The sequence below is a fragment of the Micropterus salmoides genome, unplaced genomic scaffold, assembly GCF_014851395.1.
Source record: "Micropterus salmoides isolate LMB-PRFRI ecotype aquatic unplaced genomic scaffold, ASM1485139v1 Ms_hic_scaffold_10, whole genome shotgun sequence".
Classification (NCBI taxonomy): domain Eukaryota; kingdom Metazoa; phylum Chordata; class Actinopteri; order Centrarchiformes; family Centrarchidae; genus Micropterus; species Micropterus salmoides.
Genome location: NW_024040041.1, coordinates 6864701 through 6876292, shown reverse-complemented (window position 1 = coordinate 6876292; position 11592 = coordinate 6864701). Strand labels below are relative to the sequence as shown.

Here is an 11592-nt window from a genome sequence, read left to right as displayed (position 1 = left end):
TGCACTGATACAACCATTTTATTGTAAGGTTGCCATATTTTTACCAAAATATTACAATAATATTACAAAAAGTTTGATCTGTGTTTCCTCATTGTTACCCTTCGTTTGTGGCCCCTTATTATATACATTTCAGTCTATTACAGGTATACAGATTGTTAAAACCAAGCTATTATTTGCTGATTACTTTGGTAATTACCTGTTATTACAGAGCTGTAATGTTAAGTTACACAAATGGAAATATTTTGTTTTCTGTTTTATAGTGTTTATTGTAGTGACTGATTGTACTGTGTAGTTATATCACATCAGATAATGCTGCATTAAACAGCCCGAAAACCCAGTATTCACTTTGCAATTACCTTTTAAAAGGTATAAACAAAAACTCCTGTTTTTTTACAACCTCTACACCTTATCACAACATTAAAGACAGTGACAGGGAGTGAAAAAGGGACCACCTTATTTTATATCCTGCATGCCCTGGACTTACACTGTTGTACTGAGGGAGTATTTCTAAAACACTGTCAATGTTATGTCCTCACGGTAGTGTAAAAAGTTAAATTCCCGGTGCATGCTTTTTAAAGAAGTAAAAAATAGAGCTATTGTTATGGCAGATTTTGGCGAGAATAACTCTCCACGCCAACAAACCTTAGTAAAGTTTGCTTGTGAAGATTGTTTTTGATCTAATAGATGACAGAACATAATAATTACACCTATTTTGTGGATTTTTGGCTGGGTAACAAGAGTACAGCAAACTAAATTATCCAGGCAACTGGATGCGACTGTGAGGCCCTGCAAATGTTATTAACACAATAGACTGAATATTGGTCACCTGATGAGCTGAATAATTCTAGAAACTAAATTAAATTAGAGGCCAAAATGGGACACTACCACTAAAAAGCAGAAATTCTACTGACATATCCATGTTGCAGCCTACATAAAGACATCAAATCATCATAAGAGTCAATTTTTGCTCAAGAGCTAAGGACCACCATGGTTGCTATGATACATTATCAGAAAATCCCTGTACCCTGTCCACAACACCTCCTCTCTTCACCCCTCACCAGCCTGACCCAGTCACATGCACCTGCAGGTAAATAAAAACCTCATGAGAGACACTATTGGTGGTTCAGCTCAGAATTTGCCTCAGAATTCACACAATCAAGCCTCTGTGCTCTACAACAGACCTCCTCCTTCCCCCACAGACTCACAGAAGCAGGTAAATATGCGCCTCTGACTCTTCTTTACCGCTGAAATGGCAGCGGCAGAGCTTACATTGAGAGTAATGATGACTACGTTTGTAGACTTTTTCAGTTTCAGTTATTTGGATGAATTATGTAGTGCAACAAAACTATAAACCTACTTGTGGTTTTGAATTACAATTCGTACAGGATGTAACACTGCACACAGTAACTATAATCCAGCGTGACTGGCTCTGCTTTGTTTTTCATTTCATGTTTTTTTTCAAGGCAAATATGGCACTTTGTTACAGTTTTACACTGGCTGACTAAATGTAACACACAGCAACACTGTAAGCAGGATTACCATTACAAAACGTCACCACACGAGAGCTGCTGCTTTAACAATAATCACTTCCAACCAGTTTAACCACAGTAAAAGGATTATATATTCTACTATGAGCAATATTTTACCCAGCATTCCTACATGAATCCTGCCTCAGCAAAAAGCGGCACATCAAACACTAAGTTGCAGACTTGCAGTTAGATAAACCACCAGGAATAGGGATTGTGTTTACGTGTTGTTTATGTGTCCAGGGGTGCAGGTGTTCTGACAGTCTCTCACTCCCACACTAAGGCTAAAGGAAGAAGAGGCTTTCAGGGTCCCGTGACAGTCAACAGCATGCATTCCCTGCAATGATAACTGTCCATGTATCATACAATCAAGATTCTAAATTTCTGTATATCTGATGCTTCACACCCCGGATTTTAAACATAACTTCATTTGTAATCTTATTTAATAATTTTAATATATAACATTTTGAATATCTGAACTCTTTGGCCCAGGATGCGTTTGGTGGGGACTTTGGTTCTCTTTTTGGCCCTGCTGCATCTTTCTGCCTCTCTGCTGTTGGGAGCCTTCAACATCAGGTCATTTGGAGACAAGAAGTCCTCCAACACAACTCTGATGAACATCATTAGCACGGTCTGAAACTATTTTACATCCAGCATTCCTTTTTTCTTATCTCATCACAAATAACCACATTTGAAAGATTGAGACAATATATTTTGGGTACTGAATGTGGCACAATGTTTAGCCTACACCTGGCAGTAAGTTGGGATAGCACATTAGAAATATAAGAATGGCATTACATTTAGTGTGAAAACTGTATTGTTCAGATGGATTAAAGGGGCACTCCAGTAATTTTAGTATTCCACACCCATAAAGATGGGGGACTGGGAAAGAAGCACTACTTGAATTTTAGGACTTGTGTGGGTCAAGCGCCATATACTGGAACCTACATTTCCCATAATGCAATCATCAGCATTTCTTAATGTCTCTTTCAGAGGCTGAGTAGTATGTTTATTGACCAGCAGACCCTTTACTCCATAGAATAATGAACACAGATTATGTGATTAGAAAAACAGAAGTTTTGTTAGTTTACCTAGTTTGTTAAACGAGAGCTATACTTCAGTATCCTAGGCTAGAAATCGGCCACTATATACACACACATTAAAAATATACACTAATCCACCAGAACTTTAATCGGATGTGTGTTGTTTTGTGTTTTTGCTTTTCAGATTGTCCACCGCTATGACATCATTCTGATCCAGGAAGTCAGAGACTGCGATCTGTCAGCAACCAAAAGACTCATGCAGCATATCAACAAGTTAAAACAGACAACACACTCGTAGTATTATTACACACAGAATATCATAACATGGCCAACAGTTTATAAACTCTTAATATGATATGGCATAAATTGTGCTCTCATCTGTGTGTTTTCCCAGCGCTTCACCTCAGTTCAGGTACAGCCACATTGTCAGTGAGCCCCTGGGTCGCAGCTCCTATAAGGAGAGATACCTCTTCCTCTACAGGTACACAGAGAGGCAAAAAACAAAGCCATTGCATCAGTAAAGCTTTAAGTCACTCTGCAGCGCCTTTGTCCAATGAAAACTACAGGACCGTATGTAAAAATAGCCATACAACCTTGTTAAATCACTCCATTTCAAGTTAGTCCTGCATTTTAAAAGTAGGCTACTTACTCATACATTAGATTATTATTGCTGATACATATAAATGTGAGAAGTGTTTTAATGTTGTAGCTGGTCGTGGTGGAGCTAATGTCCAAGTTTGTTGTGTGTGCAGGCAGGAACAGATTTTAGGACCCAAATGCAGGACAAGCAGGAGGGACAGATACAGCCTAATTCAGAATTTATTAACAAAAAGGGAAGAAGCCAAACTTACGGCTGAGTCCAACAAATACAACAAGGTAATCTATAAATAGGGGTTTATCTTCTGCAGAGAAGCAAAAACAAAGTCCAAAACAACAAATAATCCAAGGTGTAACAGAACAAAGGGTAACTCCAACAAATGTGGCAGTTAAACACACGGCAGGGGATGAACATACAACGAACAGAAGAAGAACAGAACACACAACAAGCAATACACAAAACAACCACAAACACAATCAGACAGAACAAACACAGATAAAATATGGAAACAGACTGAAACCAGAATCACAGAACAAAACTGACATTAAACAGGCAGGGGAAAAACAACTAACAAACTAACTAACACCGGGCATACTGAACCCAAGACAACAGACGAAGCTGAAACCCAAAACACAGACTAAATAACAGATCCAGAACAAACTAAAATAACAAAACTGAAAATTAACTAAACAGAGCAGACAGGCACACAGTGTGCACACTGTCTGGCACTTTAATCTATACCAATGGATCATTTATTATAACGTAATATGTTTTGTATCTTAATCTGAAGTAACCAGTAACTGTAGCCATCAGACATACTGTATACAGTGGAAACTGCTTGATCACAGTTACAGTGATCAAATATTTATATGGACGAAAAAGCAGAATAATTCCTGTACAAATGCTGTTTAAATGTTTCTCTTATAGTAATCAAGTAGTCGACTTACAGTGTTCATTTTGGGTTGTTTCATTCATGACAACATGAACAACAACAACAAAAAAATCTGAATATTTGTTTTCAAACTCTGCCACCAGATGTGGTCAAGTCTTATCTTTCCTCTCCAGGGAGCAGACGGTGTCCATGGCTAAAAACTACACCTACGATGACGGCTGTGAGCCCTGTGGGACAGACACCTTTAACAGAGAGCCCTTCGTCGTCATGTTCTCCTCCAAAAATACTGGTAAGAGTGTTACTGCTTACAGCAGAGATGTAGATTAATTCATTAGGTGATAAACTGAGAACTAAACCAGATACACATCATAAAGTAAATAAATAAATAGAAGACATAAATACATATAACATAAAATACATGTTATCAACATACAGTAAAGTAACAATGAGATATAGAGTACTCTGTTTACATTTGTCCTGTATTAGAGTATTCATGCAACAGTAAGTAGCCCTACAGTGCCCTCAGATATCTGTTTGATTTGGCCCTCCTAGGGAAAGTGTTCCTCCACCCTGATGGCAGAAGTCAAAACTCTGCTAGAAGAGGGTTGAGGATCCGCCAGAATGGCCTTTGCCTTCTGAGCGGCTCTAACTTGATAAACATGGCCAAGATCATTCAAGTGCATGGCCCACCTCATGGTCCATGCAGAGTTCATGAAGTCTGTTGGTAACTCTATATTTTAATTCTACTTACAACAATAGAGGATTTATTTATGTCAGTCATACAGCGCGTTAACCCTGTCCTGCTGAATTTAAAAGACAGAAAGCTCACCATTTGTTACATGATGTACGTCTGCCATAACCAAAACTCTCAACTTGTCTCTTCTCCGCATTTCTCGCTTCATTCACTCCTTCCTCCCTCCTGTTTTCCAGCTGTGAAGAACTTTGTTCTGATCCCCCAGCACACATCTCCAGACTTCGCAGTGAAGGAAGTGAACGCTCTCTACGATGTGGTGGCAGATGTTCGCACCCGCTGGAACACCAATGTAAATATCCTCTTCAGCGCCTCAAACACAGCCACACACAAAATCCATTATGTAGAGGCACTGTATGACAAAAAAGGTGGAGTGCAAAGGATAATTCATTTGGTAAAACATGAGAAGGGGATGAGAGAGGTTGAACCATTCCACTCTCCCTGCAGGACATCGTGCTGCTGGGCGACTTCAACGCAGGCTGCAGTTATGTGACGGGCTCAGAATGGCAGCAGATCCGCCTCTTCACCGACAAGAGTTTCCACTGGCTGATCACCAACGAGGCCGACTCCACAGTGTCACACACTAAGTGCCCATACGACAGGTAGACACACCTCAAACCCAAGCCTTTAAACTTGTGGGGTCCAGCATTTTGGTCCCCACAAAGCTGTTGGAACGCACAGGTATGGTGGGCTCCCAGTTTTTGGGCCCCACGGAAATAGTAAAACAAGCTCACCCACACCCAATTAATTCCACCCCTCTTCCTGTATTTGCAGGATTGTGGTCACTACAGACATGGTGAGGGGAGTGGTGCACGGCAGTGCTCGGGTCTACGACTACATGATGGACTTGAATCTTAGCCAGAATCTGGTAAAAACTTTAATTCTCCTCTAAAATATATATAATTCACTTGAAAAAAAAAAGGGTATTTTAAGAGCATCTTAACACAAGATCCTGTTTTTGCTTGCAAGCAGTGACGTAGAAGTGTAGTCGGTGCACGGTTGGTGCACAATGACATCACTGTAACAAGAAGGTGTCAGTGAAAAACTACTTTCTGAATCGATTTTTTGGGGTATTTTCTGCATACTGTATTTGACATACCAAATATTTTTCTGGCAAAAAACGCTGATTTGCTTTCTGGTGGAGAGTTAGCTAAGAAGACTGACACCACTAGCATTTCTGTTCAGTCAATATGAAGCTACTGCAAGCAGCCTTTTAGCTTAGCTTAGCACAAACACTAGAAACAGTCTGGAAACAACTATGTCCGCCGACTACAACCTCTAAAACACTTAACTCTAAACAAGTTAAATCTAGTTTGTGTAAAGTGTAGGAAAAGTGTTTCTTGCTTCTGAGCAGTTGTCAAATGTCAATTTAGCATTTATTGTTCTTTGTTAACTCTTTGTTAAAAAAAAAAAAACATGCTTAAGCAGGCTACAAAATAATTATGTATGCTTTTGAAAATGGCCAGCAGTGATTGTAATTATTTAAGATTTTTAATTGATGGGCTAAAACAAGCTAAACCACCAGTCTAGTCTTTTAGTGTGGCTAACACTTAATGAAAATGAAAAACATATTGCACAAGGAAAACAACACCTGTTTTCTGTTAAACTGTGTAAACTGAAGCAATATTCTGTATATGAAGCTAGAAGGCTGTACTAACAACAAATTGTGCCACAGGGAAACTTTCTAAAATGGTTTCTCTATCTCTCTCAGGCATTGGCAGTCAGTGACCATTTCCCTGTGGAGATGAAGCTGATTGGCCAGGCTCCTGCTGCCTGAATCATGACCACCACATCTGTTAATCAGACCTCCTGGCTGAATCTGTATTATGATCATTCAGTGGGGGAACTCTCCCCAACCACACAGCAATGAATGACAAGACTGAAAAATAAACAAATATGCCAAATTATTTCATTGCAATCTTGATTCTTGGAACAGACGTAAAAAAGATGAGTTTCTTATAGTGTGCATAAAGGGTGAGGCACATGAAAAAACTACTAAGAAATTAGCAACGTTTATCCAGAGTAATTTGGACGATAATTCTGAAAGCTGTTTGAATGTTGGCTCCGTTCACCTTTATTGTGGCAGGAATCATAAATCTTGGCACATACAACTAACGCGTTCTGCATATCGTGACACCTGGGTCCGAAGAGCGAGACTTTATTTCTCAATGTGACCATAAAGATCATTTTTAAGACTACTCAGATAAAGTACGACTAAAAATAAAAATGACAATGAATGACAATTCATTCTTTAATCACACTAATCAGTTCACTGGCCACATATACATATGTACTCCCAAATACATCCTTTTATTGAGAAATATATGGCTAATAAGAAGTTAGAAAAATTGAATGTAGATAAATCTGTTAGAGGATCAAGGCTTCGCCCACTGTGGGCTATTCAAATGCACCCACTTCAGTTGTTAGGTTCAGGAAGGCAGAGTAAGGCTAGACACTTTATATGGTGTATACCTGACAATTATTGACTTTTCCCTAAACCCCTCCCCCTAACACCAATTGTCAAATCATAGCTCAGCTACCATAACAAAGCACGGCAGGGCTGTCAAGCTTTGGATTTCTCCACATGCCGAAGTCTTGTGCTTGGGGCTGTAGTGTAGTACTTAGCCTACAGGCAATTTAAATAAATGCTTACTTTTCTCAAAATAAGTGTAAAGTTTGAAACTAAAGTCCTTAGAAATATGTATAGAAACTTTTTATTTGTCACTGAATCACTGGTGTCAATCCTGGGTATGTCTCCCCCGAGCTCGCTTGGTCACTGCCTGGTGAGGGGAGGATCACCCAGCTTTACTGTACACATGGTTCTTTGCTAGTTGAACACAGTTATGAAGATGAGCTGCAGAGAGCTGTAGTCGAGGGTCTCAGCACAAGTGACACCAATGAACATATGACACTGAAGGCAGATGTGTTTTCAACAAAGTCCCTCTAATGCTTGTATATGTGTGTGTGTGTGTGTGTGTGATTTTATACGTTTCCCTCTCTCCTCTAGCCCTTTCTCTTTTTAAGCATCTCCAGATACATGCGGAGCGACTTCTGAATGGAGTCTTTGGTGATGAAGCTGACAAAGTTTTGGATGTCAGCCTCTCTGTTGGATGTTAGTTTGTCGATGGTTGGCTTCCTCATCATGGACTTGGTGATCTGTCTGGCGTGGTCTGTAAAGCGAGCAGATGAACATGGAGTTAACGGACAGTGACTTGACTCAGTATATAATAAAATAAATAAATGACAGTATTTTATTGCCTGCAGGGACATAAGAACGTCAGGGGTTTCTTTTCATTCTACTGTCTTTACTGATTTGGTTTCCTGGGGAAATGTTTTTATTAAATAGGGGTCTGTAGCACCCTTAACCTTCCCCTTTGATGATGACCACAAATAACACCACCAAACAGTGATGGTGTACCCTAGAGTCCACTTTTATATCCTTCTTTTAAGGTGCTATATAATGTGTAATGTACCTGGAATAGCCAACCACTTAGCCATGGTCTGTGTGGCTGTGGTGAGGACCTGGTCTTCGGGTACCAGCTGATCCACAAGTCCTATCTTCAGGGCCTCTGAAGGGTTATAAAGCAGCCCCAGCTCCAGAGCTATCTCTGTGGTTCGGTGGCCCACTGTGTTTGTCATGGTGTCCTTAAACCTGCAGACAGCGGCAGTAATTGTCAATTACTTGACAATTTACTTTGACTTACTATGCATACTAATACGATCATCATCATGAACATAACCACCACTGCCACCACATGGGTGTTGTCATACCAAAAAGGTGCTACGATGCCGAGCTGTGTCTCATTAAGGCCGATGCTGTAGCGAGGGTTGTCCGCCATTATCCTGTAGTCACATGTAATAGACATCAGACAGCCACCCGCAGGACTGGAACCCTGTAGGAGGAGTGACAAGGTAGTCTAAGGGGTGATATTCACATTTGATTTTGTTAATTTTCTGTTGTTCTTCAACCACAGTGACTTCAGCGAACATCACTGAACTACCACTGTTTTTATTTGTTATTTGCAATCAAAATACTGTTGCTGTAGCTGTAAATGTAAAAACCTCACCACTTCTTATGTGAAACAATTATTTTTATTCAAGTATTCAAAGCCAGAATAGAGGTGTGTGCACACACACATTATCCATACATTGATTGCAGCTATAGTGACCAGGTTGGAGCTATAGAGTTTCAGCCACATCTCCTGAACAGCTCTCCAGAACTCTCCACAGCGCTCTGGACTCTTCCCGTACATCTCCATGATGTCCAGCCCGGCTGAGAACACCTTAGGCTGGTTCTGGTATAAAGCAACACACACACATGCAGGGTACATTGTCAAGTTGTACTGCAATATCTAGAAATTGTCCCATATTCCAGCACTGAATGGGCTAGCTAGCCACACTGAATAACATTGTAAAACATTAAACATTATTTATTACAAGGCAATTACAAACATTTTTAAAATGTGCATTAACTACCTTGTAATACAAACACAAAGCCAAAAAACACCCCTTAAAACTCCTGCACCAACGCTCTGCTGCTTTAAACGATGAGGTTATACTGTACCGAGGTGATGATGAGGCCTCGGCAGCTCTTGTCCATCTCCAGCTTCTCCACGCCAATGCAGAACTCCGTGAGGAAATCTAAACTCAAGCTGTTGACCGGCGGACTCTGCATTTGCATCACTGCCACGCCTACAGAGAGACAGAGATGAGGATCTTTTAACCGAATATGTTGGCAGAAATTCATCCCAAAATGACAGAAAGAAAAAACAAATATTTCCGCAGGCTGTCACAATTCAAAACAATTCTTCTTCAGCTGTGTCTGTATGACCCAACTTGCTATTCTTCAGCCACCGGCTATGAGGAGAAAAAGCCTAAACTCTTTGGAGCACTCATTTTTGATTTTCACAATCATTTTTCAATAAAATAAACTTTGTAAATGCTGACATTCAAGGGGGCTTTCAAAATATAAAAAGAGAGAGAGACAGATCAATGTTATACCTGTGCTTTGGTCAAAATCCACTTTGATCTTAGGTGAGGTGGAGTTGTTCCTCCGCTGAGCAACGAGGACAGGAGACAAACACACTCTGCCATGACTGTGGCATGACGACCGCTGGGAAAGTAGACCTGTGAAAACACACACACACACACACACACACACACAGTGTTAGTGTCTGTGAGGTCGTCTGTCCACTTGTCCACAGAATTCACTCATCATCTCTACATTCTTGTAGCAGAAAATCAAAACTAACATTTAGCGGCAACTATCCAAGCGTTCCAGTCACATAGAAAACTTTAGAACATTCCAATTTATCATTACTATGTTATTGATGCTGTTGCAGACAAGTGCAACATCATGATGTAGCTGGTGTCTTGTTTTTGCCATGTGCTTATCAAGCTTGTAAAAATTAGAGCAGAGTAGTAACGGTGACCTTTAAGAGAAGTTCACATGATTGATCAGAGCAGGAAAAGCGCTACAACTGTTCATTATTAAGAAATTAAACAAAATGATTTTACTGTAGGTTTTTCTGCAAATTTAAATTGTAGCACATAGTATTTGTGTGAAATCTTTCAGGTCTCCTGTTGCAATTCACATGTGAAATAAACAACAATAAAATAAATTTCTACCATATAAACAAATAAAGTGGGTGGAATGGAAACAAAAAGAAAACTAAAGTGGGGCAGGAAAGAAATTCTGCTGCAGAAATAAGGACTATTTAGCACATTGACAATTAAGATCTTGAAGATGTATGGAAAGTAAAGGTATCCATTTTTACTCAGGTACCTCCTGTTAATTAATACATTTTTAAACCATTTTGAGTCTTTGTGTAAATCATTTGTCTTGCACTAAATCAATGAACACAGTGAAAGAGATTGCAAACAACTAAAAACTATTTTTATTAGGGATCCAAGCAGTCTTAGAAAATGAAATGTCAAATGCTGTGTTCATTTTCATTGTCAAGTATGTGAAAATGAAAATTGGATCACTGCATTTTAATTTTTTCCCAAATAACAAATACATATGTGGAACATGATTATATTATTGTGGAATTACATGTTCATTTCCAAGTTAATATAATGAATTTAGTCGCAGATTTGCTTCGAGAGTCCTGTGACCTTTGTTCCAGTTTCTGTAGAGCACAACAAACAGTCGGCGGCAGTGCAGTTGTTATATTTGAGACATCGCGTTAGAATGACCATGCATACAATCAGACACCTCTTCTCAATGTACATACACATGCAGACATACTTGATAAGCCGGACTTGTTCCTTAATGCAGCTCTCAATGCCATTTTGTCCAGATCGCGGATGGACGCAGAGAGCAGAAACTTCCGTAGCGAGACCTTTGAGACCAAACAGAAGGTGCGTCAACAGCGCCACCCGCTGCTTCGGAGTGTGGACCAGAACAAGACTGCTGCCAAATTTGCCAATGATTTGGTTTTGTACATTGTTCGTTCTTTTGAAGAAAAAAAAAAAAGTTTGCCAAAAACAAAACAAATGCAATGTGAAATAATAAAAAATAGTCCACACTGTATTTGTTTGAAATCTTTCTGGTAGCAATTCAAACGTGAAATTAACAACAATCGAATACATTTCTAACATGTAAATAAAAAAATATAAAAGTGGCTGAAATGGAAACGATAACTGCAGCAGGGAAGAAATTCTGCAGATTTTCTTGATTTGATAAGCCAAAGCCATTCAATTTCCCACGAAAGCAGAGAAAAGCAAATACAGGCAGCATAATAATTTCTGACAAAGAAAATGACTTAAAGGATGAATTG

At 39.5% G+C, this 11592-nt stretch overlaps 2 protein-coding genes across 3 annotated transcripts; one reads left to right on the top strand and one right to left on the bottom strand.

The window, feature by feature from the left end:
- The first annotated feature begins 1062 nt into the window (after positions 1–1062).
- dnase1 (deoxyribonuclease I) lies at positions 1063–6717 on the top strand. 2 transcript variants are annotated; one of them, XM_038692912.1, is made up of 9 exons: positions 1063–1213; positions 2019–2157; positions 2754–2842; positions 2964–3050; positions 4233–4348; positions 4990–5102; positions 5258–5412; positions 5585–5678; positions 6522–6717. In XM_038692912.1, the coding sequence occupies exons 2-9, from the start codon at positions 2020–2022 to the stop codon at positions 6585–6587; spliced, it is 858 nt and encodes a 285-aa protein (XP_038548840.1). In that variant the 5' UTR covers positions 1063–1213; position 2019; the 3' UTR covers positions 6588–6717. The 2 variants fall into 2 exon arrangements, with proteins under 2 accessions (XP_038548840.1, XP_038548829.1); XM_038692901.1 differs by having other exon boundaries at positions 2754–2866.
- Positions 6718–7047: 330 nt separating this feature from the next.
- eci1 (enoyl-CoA delta isomerase 1) lies at positions 7048–11103 on the bottom strand. Its single transcript, XM_038692893.1, has 7 exons — positions 11061–11103; positions 9812–9937; positions 9375–9502; positions 8959–9105; positions 8582–8703; positions 8284–8462; positions 7048–7980 (listed from the first exon to the last, which is right to left on the bottom strand). The coding sequence occupies exons 1-7, from the start codon at positions 11101–11103 to the stop codon at positions 7814–7816; spliced, it is 912 nt and encodes a 303-aa protein (XP_038548821.1). The 3' UTR covers positions 7048–7813.
- Between the last annotated feature and the right edge of the window lie 489 nt (positions 11104–11592).